The sequence below is a fragment of the Betta splendens genome, chromosome 2 (assembly GCF_900634795.4).
Source record: "Betta splendens chromosome 2, fBetSpl5.4, whole genome shotgun sequence".
NCBI lineage: Eukaryota > Metazoa > Chordata > Actinopteri > Anabantiformes > Osphronemidae > Betta > Betta splendens.
Window position 1 is genome coordinate 3,380,476 of NC_040882.2, and position 21,422 is coordinate 3,401,897.

General features: G+C 41.2%; 3 protein-coding genes across 3 annotated transcripts; 1 reads left to right on the forward strand and 2 right to left on the reverse strand.

Moving 5' to 3' along the window:
- The first annotated feature begins 1,160 nt into the window (after positions 1-1,160).
- On the forward strand, positions 1,161-7,531 carry LOC114845761 (zinc finger protein 260-like). Its single transcript, XM_029134170.3, has 2 exons — positions 1,161-1,430; positions 5,361-7,531. The coding sequence occupies exons 1-2, from the start codon at positions 1,263-1,265 to the stop codon at positions 7,284-7,286; spliced, it is 2,094 nt and encodes a 697-aa protein (XP_028990003.1). The 5' UTR covers positions 1,161-1,262; the 3' UTR covers positions 7,287-7,531.
- A 4,100-nt stretch (positions 7,532-11,631) lies between these two features.
- On the reverse strand, positions 11,632-14,452 carry mylz3 (myosin, light polypeptide 3, skeletal muscle). The gene is made up of 6 exons (XM_029134902.3): positions 14,325-14,452; positions 13,792-13,819; positions 12,458-12,601; positions 12,159-12,329; positions 11,967-12,044; positions 11,632-11,883 (listed from the first exon to the last, which is right to left on the reverse strand). Exons 1-6 carry the CDS (start codon positions 14,325-14,327, stop codon positions 11,855-11,857), a joined length of 453 nt encoding a protein of 150 aa, XP_028990735.1. The 5' UTR covers positions 14,328-14,452; the 3' UTR covers positions 11,632-11,854.
- Positions 14,453-16,354: 1,902 nt separating this feature from the next.
- Positions 16,355-21,105, reverse strand: lancl1 (LanC antibiotic synthetase component C-like 1 (bacterial)). Its single transcript, XM_029134589.2, has 10 exons — positions 20,995-21,105; positions 20,540-20,685; positions 20,340-20,457; positions 19,936-20,146; positions 19,681-19,828; positions 19,271-19,417; positions 18,819-19,001; positions 18,437-18,613; positions 17,593-17,665; positions 16,355-16,937 (listed from the first exon to the last, which is right to left on the reverse strand). The coding sequence occupies exons 2-10, from the start codon at positions 20,624-20,626 to the stop codon at positions 16,861-16,863; spliced, it is 1,221 nt and encodes a 406-aa protein (XP_028990422.1). The 5' UTR covers positions 20,627-20,685; positions 20,995-21,105; the 3' UTR covers positions 16,355-16,860.
- Positions 21,106-21,422: the final 317 nt, after the last annotated feature.

Below are 21,422 nucleotides of genomic sequence, written 5' to 3' on the forward strand. Positions count from 1 at the left end.
ATGAAGAAAGTCTAAGAGCAGCTTCTTCAGAAAATTCTCTGAATGACGTCTGGACAAGAATCTACCCGAGCTATGAAATCAGAGCTTTCACTACAGTACATGCAGTCTCCCTTTCCACTAAAGATTAGGATACGATGGTTTAGTGTAGCGAACACATAGAGCAGAAGTTCCTGCAACAACACAAGACAAACATTATCTTTATATCTCTGTATTACTGTATATTAAATATTGAGTAAAAAAGACAGCAAACCTTGGATTATTAACATATATGTTAAACTTAGGTCCACTTCCATTATGTGCTGTTTAGGCTGCATTTGCCATCATAGTCTTTATGTCTTATACAGTAGTGTTCAAAATAACAGTAGTAGATGTATGTAACTTACTAGAATAATCCAGGTTTTTAGTATATTTCTTATTGCTGCATGGCAAACAAGTTACCGGTAGGTGCAGTAGATTCTCAGGAAACAAACAAGACCCAGCGTTCATGATATGCACACTCTTAAAGATGTGCAACTGGGCAATTAGTTGAAAGTCGTGTGTTCAAAAAAATAGCAGCACCTGCCGTTGACTGTACAATCGCAATTATTTGTACAAACATTTTTGGTTCTAGGATTTAGCAATCATGTGAATCACTAATCTAATCTGTGTGGCATGGAGTCAACCAATCTGTGGCACCTTGCATCTGTTATTCCACTCCACATTCCACAATTCATTTGCGTTTCTTGGTTTTGCTTTACAACCAGTTTTTTTATATTACCCCACAAATTCTCGATTGTATTAAGGTCCGGGTATTGGGCTGGCCACTTCATAACATTAATTTTGTTGGTTTGGAACCAAGGTTTAGCTTTTTTACTTGTGTGTTAATGTAACCTCTGAAATTTTCAGCAACTGTGATGAAGATGTGAAACATGTTGGGTCGTTTGAGCAGGTTCTTTAATTATTAAATTAAGGGTGTAGAGAAAATGTAACAGAGAAATGGAGACAATGGTGAGAGACATGTGGAAGGTGTTAGCTCAAGATATGTGTTGGTGACGAGGACACAGGGAGAAGCTGTAACATACTGCTGCATTATTTACATGACTGGGTCACTCAGCAGACAAGGGGTTGTTGGTGGTAGGTGGCGGTAATGAACCTTAAGGAGGCCGGTGACGCAAAACACCAGCGAAGAAGAAAGAGTGCGCCCGAGACCTGGTGTGTTTGTTCCGCCATCTTGGACGCCACAGACAGAGCATAGAGCTGCTGAAATTTTGCGACGGGTCAAAATGGATCAGTGCAAACTCGAGATGAAAGAAGCCGTGGACGTTTATCAAGACCAAAACAAGAGCGATACGAAGCAGCAGGACCTGAGTTTAACCGAGCAGCACCGGTCCACTAGCGGAGGTGAGGAGGAGCAGCAGGACCTCGATCCCTCTGGTCCCACTGACCAACAGGTCGGTACTGATTAGCAACTAAAACCGAATAACAGCAGCATTAATGCAACGATGTAAATTTTCTTTGACAGAAAAGAGGAAACCAGGCTGTAGATGTGTGGACAAAAATAAACGCTACTCTCCAGAATAAAGAAGCTTTTGTTCTCTGCTGAAGGAAACTGATCACGTGTTTGTTAGACTGAGACATATTGTAGCAGGCTAAATGGCAGCAAATTAAACGGCTAACTGTGTGTTAGGGGCTACAGCGACCTAACTGATCATTCTTCAGAAATATGCTCAAAGTTGCTGAAAACATTTAGATGCGTGTGTCTGAGTCCGATGATACCTGTAGGCTAGGGAAGAGATAGATAGAAAGTAGATAGAGAGAAAAAGAAGCACAACTACTGAAGGGAAGGAGACAATGTTAGTTAAACATGGATGATGATGGCAGGTCACTGGATAGAAGAGATAGAAGGAAAAAGGGGAGCTCAGCGTATACATTAACAGTTGGACCGAGCGCAATTTGCAGCATTGGCACCTGCCACTAGATGCTGTGTCACATGCCACAAAATCTACAGCATCTGCGGCACATGCCACGGTAAAAACATCATAGATGCCATGGCATGTACACTATATGACATGTGGCATGTACGGTATAAACGATATTGCAGCAGCTCAGAGGTCTGGTTTGCTGAGCATTGTGGGGGATACTGTTTTGGAGTGAGTTATGAGCAGCATGAGGGAAAATGCTAATAGTTTAGGTGCTGCGATATGTTAGTGGTTCCAAATGAAAACTGGCCATCTGAGCAGAAACAAGACAATTTGTTGTTTCGAAACTGCTGTTACGAGGTACCTGGGGTCGTTTGGTGTATGGGACACAAACCAAATTCACTATTTTAGAAAATTAGAATATTACTTAATACCAGTACAAATAAAAGGATTTTTAGAAATCTTGGCCACCTGCAAAGTATGAGCATGTACAGCACTCAATTCGTACTGTAGTTGTGGCTTCTTTTGCTTGAATCACTGCATCAGTGTGGTGTAGCATGAGTGGATCAGTCTGTGGCACTGCTCAGGTCTTATGAGAGCAAGTCCCGTTCAAACATTAAATCTGCACCTTCATGAAGTTGGTAGTGGAAAAATGCAGTGCTTTAAAACGTCCTGGTGTACAGCTGTGTTGACTTTTGACCTCAGAAAACAGTGGACCAAATCAAGCAATGTGGATTCTGTGCTTCTACTCTTTTCCTCCAGACTTTGGGACCCTGATTTACAAAGTAAATTTGCTTTCATCAGAGAACATAACATTGGAGCAGTCAACAGCAGTCCAGTACTTTTTGTCTTTAGACCAGGTGAGACACTTCTGACTCTGTCTGAAGAGGCTAAATGAACTAAAGTAGCATTAATCAGTCACCCTGTCTTTTTTCATAAAAAAATACATATCTTTGTACATGTAAGCAGGCCCTTTCAGAATCACTGACTCTACTTCATATTGGCATATCCAGAAAGACATTTGCAACCACTATCTTAAAACCTATAACTACATTCATTAACCTTGACACAGATGACTACAAATTTAAATAATGCTTTATATTGACAGTGTATTGTATTTTCTTCTAATGGAAGGCCATGTAGAAAAATACCTACTTTTGTGATTTTTCTCAGTGATGAAAGCAAGCAGTCCAGTGCCACAGTGGATACAGAAAGTATGTTAAATAAAACATTTGGAAAACTTTACTGTACAAAACCTGACCAAAAAAACAAACCAACCATCTCCATACATTGATCAACACTTCTATACTTGAAGATATTCAAGTTCAAGTAGATGCAGCTGCAGGTCAGTTAGGTTGAACTGGAGAGATATAAACATCTGTAAGGAAGCTACTGGTGTCTGTTTTTGCCTGGAAGGAATTAGAGTGAAACCTTGTTGGCTGCATGCCGGTGGAGGTTGTTCTGTTCTGTTGTTCTGCCATTATGAGACTAATTGTTGAACACACACAGGGTAAACCATACTCAGTCAGCCACCTTTATTGCACACCTGGCTACATACTTAGCCTAACACAGTGCTTTTCTCTATCGGAAGGTCAACAGTTCTTCACAAAAAATGTCTTTGTGGCTTTGTATTGTTACAAAGGGAATGGTCTTCGGGATCTTTGCTCAAAGCTATTATCTTATACACTTATATAACATACTTATATAAATATAAGCCTAAAGCATAATCCGTATGCCTAACGCTAACGCACAGCAATGACTAAGGGTGCATACAACACGCAGCACGCCTCAACCGCTTTCAGTCGGATCTGCATGGTGAAAACATCTTGACCACACTCAGCAGCATGTAGCTTGTGAGCCAGTAAAAATTACCTGCAACATATTTTAAACCGCAGAGTTCAGAGTGCTGAAAAAAAGTTGCAGCCTATAGTCTGGGATGTACGGTAATAAGTGTGGTATGCCCTGTTTGTATCTGATGGATTTGTTTTTTTATTGGGCAGTGATAGGAGGGTGTCTATTAAAATACTGAGACTCTGGTGCTTTAAATATCTTTGCAATCAGTCCCCCCCCAGTAGCCCGAGTCACTCCATCAGTAGGACATTTCATTATATTACTACTACAGGATATGTGAATAAAATGATCTGAATATATGCAGACAAAAACATTGGATGAGTAAACAGTAAACATGAAATAACCAGCAATAGATAAACAGACAAAGAAATGTCAATGAATGTGTGCCAATAAAGAGTGAAATTACCAGCTTTAACTGAACAGACACTTGCAAATGGGGTCTTCCCATACTCTCTCTCTGGTACTTTATTTGAACATCTAAGTTAAGATTTAAAAGTAGTGTCACCCTAAGTGTATCCATGGTCTTCTTTGGCAAACCTGGAGTTCTGGAAACGTGTGTTTCATAAGACAAAAGGGCCTTTGGCCTCCTTATCTTGAGCATGGAGGATGTCTCGCGAGAAAACCATGTTTTAATAACAGTTAACATTCCGTATGTCCAGATGTAGAGGGTGGATTTGTGGATGCTATAGCCACTGTAGTATATTTGCAGCTGCCAGACTGAAATAGACTAACTTAAACCACTACTACGTTAACGCTTAAACAGATACAGTTTGACTTTATTACAAGTGGTGACATAATATTAAACATTAAACGTTAAATATTTAACAAGACTGGCGTGGCGAGAGGTTGCCTGGTCTCCTGCAGGAGTGTCAGGCTGAGAACTCCAACGTCCCAGGCAACAAGTCATCCATCGGCCCGTGGGGCTCTGCCCCTCTTAGGCTGAGGCACAAACTTATAGACGCTGAACCTACGTCAGCTAGACATCTGGTTTCGTTCCAACTTCTGGCCTGATACCAGTGGCCAACAATAAGTGTTTACTCAAAAGTAAATGTCTGTTAACTGGAGTCTATCCTAGACATTCCTTAGACAACGACTCTGCCAAAATACAAGGGTTATAGAACAGTCATTGCAAACTGTAAACATGACCAGAACAGATCGTTGATTATTCAGAAGTGCTGCAGACACAGTATACATATAATAATATATAACATGGTACATGTTTGCCCTGCGATGGACTGGCGACCTGTCCAGGGTGTACCCCGCCTTTAGTGTCACGTCCATGTTACATATAGTGTAAAGACCACATATTTGCCCTGCGGTTCAAACACACAACAACAAAAAATATTGAAAAACAAATGGCAACATTTTGTGTTGCATAAATTGTGATTGAAAAATAAAAGTTCTAAATGTATGTGATTATTGCACTATTAAACAATCCTAAATAGATAAATTGAGAGAGAAATACATGTCAGCTATGCTCAAACCCTGTCTGTGTGATTGAAAAAGCCCTCCTGAGTTGAGGTCCATGTTTCATCCCTCTGCTGTTTGGAATGACAGAATGTGTGGTATTGTAGTTTTGAGATTTTATTTTCTCCTCTTTTTTCACTTTAGAAACACCAAGGAAGAAACGCTTCAAGGCTGTATACCTGTCAACAATGTAACCAAGCCTTCACCAGACTATCTGAGCCAAAGAATCGTCGGAGGATTCACTCTGGAGATAAACCATACAACTGTGATCAGTGTGGAAAAGGATTCTCCCATGCTAGTTACTTACTGGTACGCCAACAGGTTAAAACTGGAGTAAAACCTCACAAATGTGAAAAGTGTGGAAAAGAGTTTAATTACCCCAGTCAGTTACGTGCACACCAAAGTGTTCACACTGGAGAGAAACCTCACAAATGTGAAAAGTGTGGAAAAGAGTTTAATTACCCCAGTAAGTTAAGTGCACACCAAACTGTTCACACAGGAGAGAAACCTTACTCATGTGGACAGTGTGGAAAAGCATTCTCTCTGCTCAGTAAGTTACATTCACACCAACGTGTTCACACTGGAGAGAAACCTCACAAATGTGAACAGTGCGGAAAAGCGTTTATTCACCCCAGTCAGTTACGTACACACCGAAGTGTTCACACTGGAGAAAAACCTTACTCATGTGGAGAGTGTGGAAAAGCGTTCTCTCGGCTCAGTTGCTTACATTCACACAAACGTGTTCACACTGGGGAGAAACCTCATGAATGTGAACAGTGCGGAAAAATGTTTGCTACGCTCAGTAACTTACGCACACACCAGCGTGTTCACACAGGAGAGAAACCTTACAAATGTGAACTGTGCAAAAAAACGTTCAGTCGACTCGCTCACTTACTTGGACACAGACGTGTTCACACAGGAGAAAAACCTGATAAATGTAAACAGTGCGGAAAAATGTTCACTACGCCCAGTATCTTACGCACACACCAGCGTATTCACACAGGAGAGAAACCTTACAAATGTGAACAGTGTAGAAAAACGTTCACTCAGCTCATTAACTTACTGAAACACAGACGCGTTCACACTGGAGAGAAACCTTTCACATGTGGACAGTGTAGGAAAGCATTTTCAAGCTTCAGTCACCTAATGACGCACCAACATGTTCACACTGGAGAGAAACCATACTCATGTGAACAGTGTGGAAAAGTTTTCTCTCACCCTAGTAGCTTACGTTCGCACAAACGCGTTCACACAGGCATGAAATTTCACTCATGTGAACAGTGCGGAAAAAGATTCCGTCAGGCCAGTTACTTACTGTTACATAAAGGTGTTCACACTGGAAAGGATCCTCTCACATGTCAACAGTGTGGAAAAAAGTTTGCTAACTTCAGTAATTTACATCAACACCAACGTGTTCACACTGGAGAAAAACCTTACTCATGTGAGCAGTGCGGAAAAGCATTCTCTCAGCTCAGTAACTTACGTACACACCAACATCTTCACAACGGTGAGAAACCTCACACATGTGAGCAGTGCGGAAAAGCATTCTCTTCGCTTGGTCACTTGCGTACACACAAAAAACGTGTTCACATTGTAGAGAAACCCCACACATGCGAGCAGTGCGGAAAAGCATTCTCTACGCCTAGTCACTTGCGTACACACCAACGTGTTCACACTGGAGAGAAACCTCACACATGCGAGCAGTGCGGAAAAGCATTCTCTACGCTTAGGCACTTGCAAACACACCAACGTGTTCACACTGGAGAAAAACCTTACTCATGTGAACAATGCAGAAAAGTATTCTCTCAGCGCAGTAGCTTACGTACACACCAACGTGGTCACACTGGTGAGAAACCTTATTCATGTGAAGAGTGTGGTAAAGCATTTGCTTGGCTTCACTACTTACTGCGACACAAACGTGTTCACACTGGAGAGAAACCTTACTCATGTATACAGTGCGGTAAAGCATTCACTCAGCGCAGTATTTTACTGAGACACCAATATATTCACATTGTAAAGAATTCTCACGTGAACATTGCAGAAAAGTGTTCCCTTGGCTCACAAGTTTAAAATTACACCAGTGGAGAGACACATTACAGGTGTGAAATGTGTGGAAAAGCTCTGGGGTCGGTCACTAAAAGGAGACTGCTTTTCAAGCCAAAGATTGACTTTGATGTCTCAATAAGTTTTCATGTCAAAAAGCTCTGTAGATTGTCCACACTGCTCATTTCAAATTATGTTGTTTAAATTGCACTTGTACCATGCTTATTTTGTGTATAAATATAAACCATGTCTATGTATATACTCTTGAATAATGGTTTGTGGTTTTTATTGTAGTCCTTTATGAACATTTCTGATGTCAACCTCAGAGTTGGAGGACAAGGTGAGTGTATGTGTGTTTGGGCATGTGGGTATATTGGGTTAGGAGGTGGGGGGAGGATGTATAAAATAACTAAGTACATTTCATGGAAATAATTAAAGTAATCCACTACAATATTATTAATAATTGTGTTACATAAATACATACATATTCACCTATTCATATGTAACGACACAATCAGATAATGCTTACACAGAATATTACACCAAAACAATAATAACCAAACATAAATGAAAGTGGTAATAGAAAGGGACAACAGTACAACTGAGATTAAAATGATGTGTTTTGGTGTGTGGTTCACTGCAAAGTTAGTAAAACTGTAAAATAACATGTTCACCAAAAGGGTGAGACAGGCATTGGTGCATGAGCCGTGCCACTTCTGAAGAGCTACAGAGCCCAGCAGTCAGTGCGCCCACATACCACCTGTTTTAGGAGTATAGGCTTTGTGACTTAGGCTGCCCAGTCTGAGGCCCTGTTCGAGAAGACAAGACCCCTTTTTCCAGCTGTGCAGGAATCTGGCTGAACCTTGGAGAAAATTCCACATTATTACAATGTTTTTGGTAACTGTAAGCTGACAGGAATAAGTTTGCAGCTTGTTTTTCTGAAGTAGTGTTTGTATGTGGAACTTTACCTTTTTTTAACTTTGAGAATACAAAGAAACAATCAGCGAACGTATGCTGCAGCTGCATTTGTCATCTTTCCCTTCATTTAAAAGAATATTTCTTCATGAATATTACTCTAGTAAAAGTACTAGAGACCAACCAAAGGTGGAGAGAAGATACTGTTTCCAAGGCAGACCTTTCACCAAAAGGTCTGCAAATAATTTGTTTATGTATAAATAGTTTTTGTTCTGTCCAAACAATATGCAATTCGTTGGCTAAACTTGTTTATGCTCACATATTGTGCTTTTGATGGACTAAAATCTTTGTCACTGATGTCTTAAAACCGCCTCTTATTTTCCTACTTTTGTTTGTGTGTGTGTCTCCTGCCTAGCAGTTTGACAAGAAGCATGTATTAAGCTGAATGTCGATTGTGATGGACAGCTTTTTCAGTTTTATATATACTTCTCTTAACGACTGCTCTAATGTTGTTAACTGTTAAATTAATAAGTGCCTATATTAATATTAAGGGGTGTGCAATCATATGCAAATACACCTATGCATATATATTATTACAGATGATCACATAATACTTAATAGCTGTGACATACAAAAGTTATTAATAGTGATAGTGAACAGTTAAAGACAGTAGTACTAAGTTTAGGGAGCCTCTTGTCTCACTATAAGATTAGTAAAGCTGTAACCCAAGATTATTCAGCAAAAGGGCAAGGCAGACGTTGGTGCATGAACAATGCCACTTGAAACCATGGTGATGAGAGGAACCCGGCCGCTACACCCAGCCATCAAATGGAGGGAATAAACCTAGCAGCCAGGGAGCCAACATACCTTCAGTTTCAGGAGGGCATCGCGACCCAAGTCACCCACAGAGAACCCCTCAGGTAGAGCAACAGCAGCCACAGACAACACTCAACAACACCTAAGATCAGAAAGGACCACTGTTCTGGTCAACGTTGTCAATCCAGGATAGAGGCAAACACTCCACCAGTGGGAGGGAGGGGTATCAGGAATAGAGAATGGAAATATAACCTAGGTACTAATTTAGCAGAGGCAAGACCAGATAACTATAAAGATTATCAGGATGTTTTAAGAAATGTAACAGTAACAAATGTCAGTAACAGGAAGTGACATGATACACTGACCACCAGTCAGCTATTCACTGTCAGTCCCAAAGCAGTTCTTCCAGTTCAGCGCCTACAGTTCTTCCCGTAGGGACCCTCAGGCTCAAAATTCAATTTACAATGCATTTGTCAATTGTCAATGCAATATCGTTTAATTTGAAAATGCAATTTACATTTTGCAATTCAATATTAAAAGAGACAATTCAATACCCAGTTTCATTGATTTAAGGTTAAATAAAAGCTTAATCAATTGCATTTTGTATTGTCATGTTTTTTTGTAGTCTTTATTCAACTGGCAATACATTTTGCCATTGACAATTCAATATGCTATTTGGTCATTTAATTTGAAAATGCATTCTGCAAATGGAAATGCATTCTTAAAAAGTGTTGACTCAATACCCTGTTTCATTAGTTAAAAGTCTAAATGAAGACTTAACCAATTGCATTTAATGTTCAGAGGTGTCTATATTCAAAAGTAAACAGTCGGATTGCATTGCATAATCTGTGAACACGCACCAAGATTGTAAAAATTAAAAAGCATTGTTCAAAATTATTTGCAGGGTTATACAGTCCTAACCAATGAGAGCCCACTATTGCAACAGACTGGCGGAGCCATCGATGCACCTGCCAAGCGCCGCTGAGGCTTTTCCAACGGACAGAATAGAGATAGCATTATTCTTCCACCGTCAGACAGCCTGTGTGCTGCTGGGTCACCGGTGGTGTCTGTCCGCCGTATGCGGGAGCACACACTTTAAGACTGCGGTCTATTGAAGAGTCGCTCGCGAACGAGCTGGCTCTAAGAGCCGATGCGTTGCAGCGAACGAGAAGAGAGCCGAATCTTCAGCTCTGCTGAAAACCCATACATCCTATCCTAAGATAGCAAGTGTAGTGGTACAGGTACACAGACAGGGAGACACATTTAAAAGCAAGCGCTTTGGGAAAAAAAATAAAAAATCAACTAAAACCGAAAAAGAAACAGCATCTGGATGCATTTCAATAATATTGGAGACAGCAAACCTGAGTGCAGACTTTGTAAAATGAAAATATCTGTCAACCTCCACTAAACACAGTGTTATAATGTTAAGACCTATAGTTTGATTAAAATGCCATCAGTAGTGACTATTTTTCTTAATATAAAAGACTTTTATGAAAACATAGAATAAAAATTCTTAAAAAAACACAAGCTATTTATAATTGTTAAGTTCGGTAAAAATATTAGCGCAGAATGATAATAAATCAGGAGCCTATTGGGATCCACAAGACTCTTTTAAGAGAGCCGAGCCAAAAGAGCAGAATCTGTGAAAAGAGTTGGACTTCACATCACTACACTGCGGGATCTTAGGCTCCGTCCCCAAAGGCTCTGATTAGTTGAGAAGCGTATCTCTGGCCAGTATTGATCAACAGCTCGCTCCTCCTGTGATCCTTCATAAATTTGATTCATATTTTCACTGTTTTTGTCCTCTACTGTCTCAGCCTGTAATTTTATTGAAATAGATCAAACTGGACAGACTGATATTAATTATTTTTTAATTGCTGGTTATGTTGGCACAAATTGAGAGAAGGTTAATAAAGGTGATGATACAAGCAAAGAGAGAAAAAAAGAGATAGAAATAGTACAACCAGAAAAACGAGATCCGAGTCCCTAAAAGGATACACAGGATTATTTAAATGCACCTGTGTTTCTGTGTTGTGTTTCTCTGTCTGCAAAAAACCATAGGGGGGCAGGCTACTCAAAGTACTTAATAGTAAAACTGGACATGTCTATTGTCTTAGTGCATAACTAACGAACAAAGTTTTTAAGTAAATTTTACACAATACAACAAGTCAGCCATTGAATGTACTGATTTACAACTTTATTTATGAGATGACCTTGTTATGGTATGTTTTTAGTGGTATTATACCAATCAAAGAAACTAAATTAAAAGCTAAGTGTAAGTATTGAACCATTGTGCACAATATGTATGTTTAATTCTAACACTAATAATGAAAGCATGCATATAACTGCATGTGGGCAATGAAAGATCAAGAACCAACCCAGCTGGGATGTACAGTGGAAAAGTTTATTCTGAAATGAACAGAGTGAAAATAAATAAAACTTTTCAGGGGACTGGGAAACTTTTGGCGGTCAATCCTCAACCATTCTCCAGCACCTTTGGCATTGCTGGGCCAGTGATTGTGTGACTGAATGAGGTGGCGGTGGGATGGGAGGGATCTACCCTCACTTGATGAGTGGTCACCCCTTTTCCCCCTGTTCCTCACCTCATGCGGTGAGTGGAGACACTGAGGGCCAAGTGATAGGGGTCTACAGTTGAGAGGTCGTAGAGATGTCCCGAGGGAGGAGGGTTTGAAATGAAACGTGAAGGAAAACAAAATAAACAACAAGATGGGTTTGCTTCAACATCCCTTGTACATAGTCCTTGTCTTTCCTTGGTTGGTCTTTGAAACAGTGTAGATGTCCTGAACACCGTAGGCTGTCTGTAGGCGAGCTACAGGTCCTTCAGCACTTCAACTGCTGGCCTCTTACACAGACATGATGTGCTTGACGAAAGCTGCAGGAACAAGAACAAATATGTTGGTGTAAGGCCAGAAAAAGAAGAGAAGAAGAAGGCATGCTGGGAAAATGGAAGCTTACCCTCATAGTGCACACTGCCGTTCTCGTCCTCCTGGCCGGCCATAAGGGCATCAATCTCAGGCTCAGTCATCTTCTCTCCTGCAGTCACATAAAGATTCATGTCGGTGTCAGTTTCAGCCACTCACACTGTAAGTGCATAGCAAGCTATATTTGTGTGTCTTCTATATTTGGGGAGGGTGACTTGACACTCACCCAGGGTGGACAGCACGATGCGCAGCTCAGCACCCATGACTGTGCCGTTGCCCTCCTTGTCGAACACACGCAGACCCTCAACATAGTCGTCATAGGTACCTTTGGGGAGGGCATCGACCTGCTTCAGCATGGGCAGGAAAGCATCAAAGTTGATCCTCTTGTTGGCCATGTCTGTTGGGTTACATTTGTCACACAAAGGGTACCGTTACCACACTTTTTAATCCGTTTAAGCTGCTTTCTTTTGTGGTTTGTCACAGAAAGGACAGTTTGACTGGTGATACTAGTCATTAGGGTCTTACCGTCAGCAGAAGGGTTGCCCAGAATCTTCTGAACATCCTTGTTGGTGGGGTTCTGTCCAAGAGCGCGCATGATGTCAGCAACCTGGTTGTAGGCCACCTGGCTGTCACCAATTCTGTCAAAGAGACCAAAAGCCTCCTTGAAGTCTGGTCAGGATGGAGGAAAGAGTCAAAGGGACAATGTTAAAATACAAATTATTTACAAAGAACCAAGTAAAATGATTGAATGATTTGCGTGGTTAGTCACTCTCACCCAGCTAAACACTGGATATATACACCGAGGGACATTTCGTTTTTAAATGTCCACCGGCTCCAATCTTAGCTATAGCAGATATGTGCTGTAACACTGCAGAAGCTGCATTCTTCCATCATTGTTCTCAGCTAATTGGAAACAACAGCTGTGCCCAAGCAGAGCTGAGGAAGGTACCAACTGGGGCCTCCAGCAAAGGTCATCTATTTGTATGAATCTTACCAGGAAGTTGGATCAAAGTGAGGTCTTTCATAGATTAGGGCTCTTATGTGATTTCTGAAAAGCAGCAGCGGGAGCAGCTGAACCTGTCATTCTCCACCCCCCCCCCCCATGTCGGAGGCATTTTGGGTGACCACGAGCAAACTGATACACCCTGACAGTGACCCAGGCCATAAAGAGGCATGGCCCCAATGGCCCTGCTCAAATTAAACCTGAGAATGCTGACTGCAGAGTAATGAACACCTTGTGTGGCATGAATTCCGCCGGCAGCAAACTTAAGGAGATGTGTAGAGTAGAATTAAAGTACTACAATACTGCAGTAGAAGCACTTTTCTTTTATACGAACAAAGTAAAAGGACCCTTTGACTCACTCAAGTAGCACATTTAGTCAAAATAGTAGAAACAAGCCCACACAAGGAGCCAGAAAAAAAACACGTGACATTTTATAGAGTCCATTGCTGAACAAAAGGGTCGGGATGGTGCCAGACAATCCCAGCTGAGATTTCTGCTCTGAAGAGATGCCAAAGAGCTTGTGTCTTAAAATCTTCCCCATGGGTTAACGCCTCTGACTCCGTTTGCAAAACAAAGCTAGGTTAGCTTAGAATAGACATTTGTGAAAGCCTCCCTCGACAACTGGACAAGGCTGTGGAATGGCATGCCCCACGGTGCATATCCTTACTTCCACCTCTTAGCACTGGCTTTGGACCTAAGGTCTGCAGCTACATTGGTAGTTTGTTTAGTGTGTTAATTGCTGAAAATGTCCAACTAGTTGCCAGTAAATCTTACCCTGCGTGAGCAGGATTCTTACATTCACTCCTCACACATGAAGTTATTAATAAGGGATGGTGAATCATGTTTGTTCACTTACCCTCAATCTGATCCGCTGAGAACTCGGTCTGTCACATAACAAATGCACAAACACAAAGATGAATTTTTAAGGATATATATAAGATATACATGAACATGAAGAAATTAGGAAAAATTAATTAACTGAGTGTACAGGGTGCACAGACAAGATGTAGCTTATGTAACGTCCCTAACAATAGAGAGAATTTATTGGCCTAAACTCACTAAAACACATTTCTACATGTTATAGATGGTGCAATTAATGATAAGTGTCTTGCAATTCTATACCAGCCTAATGGATGTACTTTGAGGCAGTTGTCCTGGGTGAAAAGTTATAATCTCAGACTTGGAATCATTCAAAATTCAAAAGCTTTTTAAAAATTTATGAAGACAAAAAATTTTAGTCCCTAGCGAAATATCAGTGATGCAAGTAATGTCCCAAATCTGGGCTTATTTTGAAGATGTATCCAAACAGATTGCCCTCTTGTCTGAAGAAAAGGTAACTCCATCGATAGAGCCTCACCCAAAATGTCCAACACATAATATCGTACACACCATTTTGGAGGGTAGGAGCTGCAGGAGCGGAAAGAAAAGGAGATGAGAAGCTGGAGTCCCAAGACAGAGTGGTCCTGAGCCATGGTCAAAGCCCCCTCTTATTTAACCCGGGCACGTGACGTCATGTATGCTAATAGGATGGATCAGATGACACATTGGAACATCTTTAACTTTCTTAGGGCAAATGGAAAGGAGAGCTGGGTGTCCTCAGAGCAGTGGGAGTAGGCCTTTAGAAGGGGACAGGGCTATTTTTAGAAGGTAAAACAACTGCGTCTCGAGATTCTTTAATGATTCTGTTCAAAATAAAAAAATGCTTTTGTTGTATTACAGAGGGTATCTGTTTGCAGGGAATGTGAAGAGAGCTCATTAAAAAACAGAAAACTCATATCCTTTGTGGCGAAGGTCAGGACAGCTCGAAGACCAGAGAGCTAGTTTACAAGGTGGTATTTTTAAAACGGTGAGCGTGCTCCTCCTCTTATGGTTAAATAACGGCAGCCGGGAAAAATATCTTAAAAGTTGATTTCATTTAGGCAGGTTTAAGGTCAGTTGGAACATGGTGGTTGAAATTGATATCCTGTAATTTAAACTTGGAGATCATCAGAGAAAGGGCTTTTCTGAAAATTAGACAATATGCAACAAACCATGAGCAACATATGGTTTTAGCATGTGAATGAGACAATCATGTGGTTCTAAAAGAACCAGTGGGGTCAATGGTTCCACTGCACATACTGGGGCTTATACAGAGATGTGTGCAAGGCTGCTTTACCAACATTTCCACCTTTGCAGCGCTCTCCATGGTGCTGATCGCAAAATCACCAATTAATGCAGTAAAAAATGTATAAAAAAATGAATACATTTGATCAAATAATGAAATGCATTTACCCTGAAACTGAATCATATTGAAAAAAAGGAAAGTAAAAAGTAACATTTACAATAAAAAGAACAAAAATAGTAATCTTTTATCTTATATATTTGTTTTACATTGTTATACTAATGATAAATTATATTATGGTTTGGTGTGCTGGACTTTTTTATATATTTTATATTTATATTTATAAACACAATTTAATGCAATAAGCGAATTACGTTTCTAAAATACTTATATTAAGAAATAAAAACAAATACTTACTTGCTGAAAGTTGGTGCATGTTATTGTATTGTCCATCTAGGTCAATTAAAACCATTTGGTCAAGATGAACTTATCCAGTGGGACAATTTAGATTTGCACTGGTCATCAGCTCAAAGATACACGCAGTTGGGACCTATGAAATTCAAATTTTAAAATGCAGATGTGACTACATAAGTAAGATTAGATAATTTATCTGCTTTGTTCACACTGCAGACTGCAATCAGTCCAACTTGTCATCGGCTTCAGGAGCCAGGGTAACGTTCATAACATAAGGACATTTGTAGGAGCAAGTGAACAGAAATGAAAGACGTGTCTGCGCCACCACACCCATGGACAGTTGAGCACTATTTTTACTCTTACTGCTGCTGGAGGTGTTCTGTTTCTCCTACACTGGGCTGGCTCTGTCGAGGTGAACGGCTTTTACACACACACACACACACACACACACACACACACACACACACACACACACACACACACACACACACACACACACACACACACACACACACACACACACACACACACACACACACACACACACACACACACACCCTCTGTAGGTTCAGGAGCTCTAGCGCTTGGGTCATTAGCACGGCAGTGGGCTTGAGTGGCCACTTGGTTTTAGGGGGGGGGGTTACAGGAGCCTTATTTGGAAAGTTGAGTAAGGAGCGCGATTTTACACATTCATAAGTGTTATTTGTGGCTAAATGCCTTAAAGTGATCTTCGGTTGGTTTATTACATAAACTGCTCACACTGTGGAACTCGGAATGCACGTCCTTTGCATGGTGGAGCTCAGGCGCACACGTCTATGGTGCCTTCTCGTGGCTTTTCTTTGCTGCCGCACAAAAACGTCAAACCAACAAAAGATGCTGCTGAAGTTCACAACAGAGCAACAGCTGTAAAAAAGTGGTTTATTGCTCAGACAGCGTGAAGGACAGACAGACAACAGTTGACGCTCTGGGTTTTTGTCCTTGACACATTACACAGCTTGCTTTTTATTACTGTAGGTTAAAATTCAATGAAACAAACAAAAAACAAAAAAAGAAACATCTCTTTCTTATAGCTTAAGCAACACGGCGTTTACAAATATACACCTGTTATCTGATAACAAAATATTATTTAGCTGTCCCATTATTTTACAGTATAATCACTGTATGTTTATGTTAATTTCTTTTTTTGTTTTTGTCACCTTGAAGACATCAAAAATTAGCAGAACTAAGATATGCAAACTGCAGAGGCCTCACCTTTCATATTTAGTCACAACAATTATAGGTTTTGCTGTAGAACATAGCAAGAAAGCATGGCATGATGTCCAAAGCGGGAGAACGGGCCTTTTCGTGCTAACATCCTTTGCAGTGAGCGTGGTTGAGGGGAAATCGTGAGCATTACCTGTGGGGAAACGTTTATACCTCAAAGGCAGGAAACCTTGTTTTTAATGGCTGCAGGAGGTCGGCCAGGAAGTAGATGGTGCCGGCCATCCCTGCGAACACAAAGGACACGCGGTGAGACAGCTTTCACATTCTGATGCTGTAGCCATTCCCTTTGAGTTTAAAGATACAAATAGATCTCTAACAATGCTGATGCCACTGATTACCAGGAATGCAAACTTGTTTATCCACTACATTTGCGATGATGACAACAAATAACATAATAACCATTATTGCTACACAGACCCAGAGGTGCTGCAGTGGCACTCAAAGTGGAAACAGAAAAGCAAACAAACTAAATAAATATTGTTTCATTAATGGCTTGGAGGCTTTTTGGAGGTTTTCTATTTCCCATGACAACAACTTGCAATATTCATGAGTGTCTTTCATCAAATACTGGGCTTGCTGTTATGATGCTGTACAGGTTGTGTGGCTGTACCAACCACTTTAAGTAAAAGAGATTAAAACAAAATTATGTATTTATAACTATAATCTAGAACTTTACAATATCACATTATATGCAAGGCATGATGAGACACACAAAAAAATGCTGCTTGAGTCAGAAAAACAATGTCTGCAAAATACAGAATAACCGTATATAACTATAGCTTATAGTTACAACTCCCCTTACTGTTGGATTATCATCTAAAATCAAACCAAGCATTGTAATAAACAGGCATGTTTGTCAAGTGGGACACGCTGTGTTACCTTCAAAAAGTGAGAAGGGAGTGTCTGGTGTTCGGCATCCATGTTTGCCATAGTTCATACACCAGTCTGCAAACTGTAGAGACAAGCAGGAACAGAGAGAGGCAATGTCATGGTCACACTCTATCTGCACTGTCTCAGGAGAACAGCGAGCAATGTCAACAACGGCTACGAACTGTGCTCCTCACAGTGAAATTATAGCATCTGTCGAGGTGTCAGATTATGGCCACGGTGTCGCTCTGCTGCGCTGGGAGCATGTGACATCTGAGGAGTCTATTTCCATCCTCTATGAATAGACCTGTATTATTGGAGGTACACGTGGGACTCGTGCCACCTGGAGCGCATCCAGGGAGCGCTTGCTACCAGCAGGCTCCGGCCACTTTGACGCTGACTCGCACCGACAGCTAACCGACCCACTGTCAATGAGCATGAATGGCCGTGCCTCTCACCCGACGCTGCTTCTGGAATCATTTTGGATTTTGAAGCTGGCGACCGGCAGTGCTACGATTAGCTCTGTGGCACTCACATTTTACATTAAAGTCAGAGAATGGTCAAGGACAGACATGTAACGCAACACTAGAGGTGTTTGTGTGTGTGTGATGTCTGCATGATTAGTAGAACCTATCAACAATATCTGAACAGCAGAGAACCAGGCAGTGGAATTATTTTAGAGGTCAGTGTGAAATTCTGCTTTTTGCTTTATAACTCCCCAGTCTAACTGCTGAAGCTTTAATCAAATATTCACTAATTAAGATGGATTCCAGTTGTTTGATCAGTCATGTGGCAACTGTGCCGTGTGGACGATGTAGACTGATTACATTATTAAGTCTTTTTTGATTGCTCTCACCATGCATGCTCTGTAAAGGTGCTTGGGGTCCATGGTTTGCCTGTAGAGAGCCAGGAAAGCGTACGCGTTACCCGCTGCGCCGTGACACAGCCCATAGCCCTTTTTCAGCAGCCCAAACCTCCAGACCACCTCTCCACACTGCAGGGCATCTGCCAGGTAATGGGAGGCACCGAAGACCTGGAATAAGTTAGTATCACACAGGAATTCAAAGAACACCGCAAAGCAGCACTAAACACTGCTGTCTTTGCAAATAAAAACAGAAATTGATCAGAAATGCACCACAAGATGGCGCTATGTCTCTGAAGAGGAACAGAAAATCGATTCCATGTTCTGTTAACTTTACTTTATTAATATAGATCTGCCATGTTACAAGCATCAATACCTTGTGAGCTTGCAAGAGCATATAGATCACCCCTGGTGACCCGTGGCACCAGTGCACCAGTAGGTCTCGATCGTCCCCAATGCATGGTGGGTAGTTTCCCGAGGGGAACTTAAGGCGACAGACGTGGTCAACGCTGGGCCTCACCAGCCTGTGCACATGCTCCTCCATGGAGACGAAGCCAGGCTGTGGAAAAAATATGTGTAACAGAGACGTAAAATAATTCTTGCCATTAATATCTGCAGCATCACAGTGAAAGTAATAAAACTTATAGGGCACAAATTAAACTAAATGGGCAGTTTGAAAAAATCCACTTGGTTCTGGCAAGTCATAATGGACATTTTTAAATAATTTCTGCAATATACATTATGTACTCTCCAAACTAAAACCCTGGTCATGTTGATAAGCTCATTTCTAAGTAAAACACAACACACAGAGCCAGAGGCTTATTTTACCTGCATGAGGAAATAATAAATACCAGCCAAGCCATGGGCAGCACCAACATACTGCTCTTGATACCACTCGTACATCAGAGGGCTTTGATTCTGGATCCTGAACTTCCTGCTGAGGTGTTCGCCTGATGCCAGTACAGCCTCACTGATCTGATGAGGGAGACAACAAATACCAGTCTACATTTCGTACATAAAAAAAAATCATTGGACGTCAATGAGTAAATAATAATAAATAAAGATCCCTGGAGGGTGACCTGCAAAGAGTAGAAAATCTAAACCTGATATTTTTTTGATATAATTTGATTTTTTTTTATTTTTTTTTTGTCATTTACTAACTCTGTATTTCTAGGTAGTCAACCTTCTCCTAAATCTGCACACTCAGGAGAAGAAACTACCTCCACATCTTCCCCCACCTGTTGAATGTACTGCAGAGGGATCCTGTCCTGCCCAAGCTGTTGATTAATGAAGATGAGTGAGTAGAGATAACCCATCCGCCCATAAAGCATCTCATCTGGCAGCCCACCTGAACCTGTCACCACAGTCTGGTGATACTGCAGCAGTCTGGGTTACAAAACAGTAAATAGTTGAACAACAAATCAAAATAAGATATTCTTGTTCGTTTCATGACCATGCACATATGTAGTAAAAACTACATATAGTAAAGTGACCTGTTGATGCACTCGTCGGTCTCGTGCCCCCTCTGCAGGCGATAGTACACTACAGCAGCCACGGCCAAGGGCCCTGCATCCCCACACAGAAAGGTGACGTCATGACGTCGGGTCAGACACTTCAGACTGCAGCTGACATAATCTAGAGCTCTCTGAAGGAAGGTGGGGTCCCTGAATACATCATGCAAGTGCAAGTAGAGCAGAGCAATGCCTGTAGGCAGAGACAAACACATAACTTACTGCAGTAAACAAATGACTAATTTTGGATATTATTATACATTATTAACAATTCAATGCTTAGTCCTTGTACTGCCTTAGATCCTCCCATTCACACCTACACTGTCACATCAGTGCACATTCTTCAGTTTGATTTGACTTATATGAGATGGATATGGCATCATCACCTGCCCAGCCAGTGTACATGGTGCAGTCTCGTGGATCCGCAGACTTCAGCCCATCTTCCATGACAGCTAGAAGCTCGCTGACCTTGCAACTCAGTCGCTGTGCAAACTCTGGTGTGAGCTGAGCACAAAGGAAGGTAAAGTAGTGAAGATGACAATAAATACTATGGTATACACCTAGCTACACATGTATCATGCATTACCTTGCCCTGACTGTCAAACAGCGCATGTGTGGAGGCAGGGCTCCCATCATAGTCTCGATATGGATTCTTCAAGGCTCTTGTGTCCATTTTCACAGCGTGGTTACTGCACTGCTTTATATGTACCACGCTGTGTGGGTCAGATGAATCTGCAGAGAGATGATGCAATATGAGGAGGGGGAAATCTAGAAAAAACTGTGAGGTGCCGCACAGTACGGTACTTATCTCTTAACAAAGCATGAAGCCTGTGCTGCTGGGCTCCACGCCCACTACAATCTGTTTAGCTTGCACGAGCTTCTAGTTAGCTTAGCTACACCGCAAAGCTAACGTCCAATACCCGGTCGTGCAAACTGAGTTATAAAGATGTAGTAACACGCACTACAACCACGAAATGAGTCACATCTTTGTAACAAAGAAAATTGTGGTCAAAAGAGGACAACTCAAACACGATCAGGTACCTCTGCAAGTGCAGCACTGTTGTTGGTTAATCTTCTTCGTCGGTATATTTTGAAGCAGGGGCGGAATTTGAGCTTTATATAACTCCCTACTGCCACTCGCTGTTACGGAAGTGTTACTACAGCTCACAACACAGGACAACTTCGGTAAGTTTTAGATTAGAATTCATTAGATTGAAATTTATTGTCATTACACAAGTACAAATACAAAGCAACGAAAAGCAGGTTGGGTCTAACAAGAAGTGCAATGGGGAACAAATAGATTAGATCTATCCTACCTGCTTCCTATCAGACTGTATAATAATCAACACTGTTAACAATCTCCCACACCACAACTGATAACCATGAGTGGTCATGTAGAAATCTACTCTACTCTGCAATATTTGTACAATATTCAATATATAACCCTACCCATTACTCCCCTCTGCCCA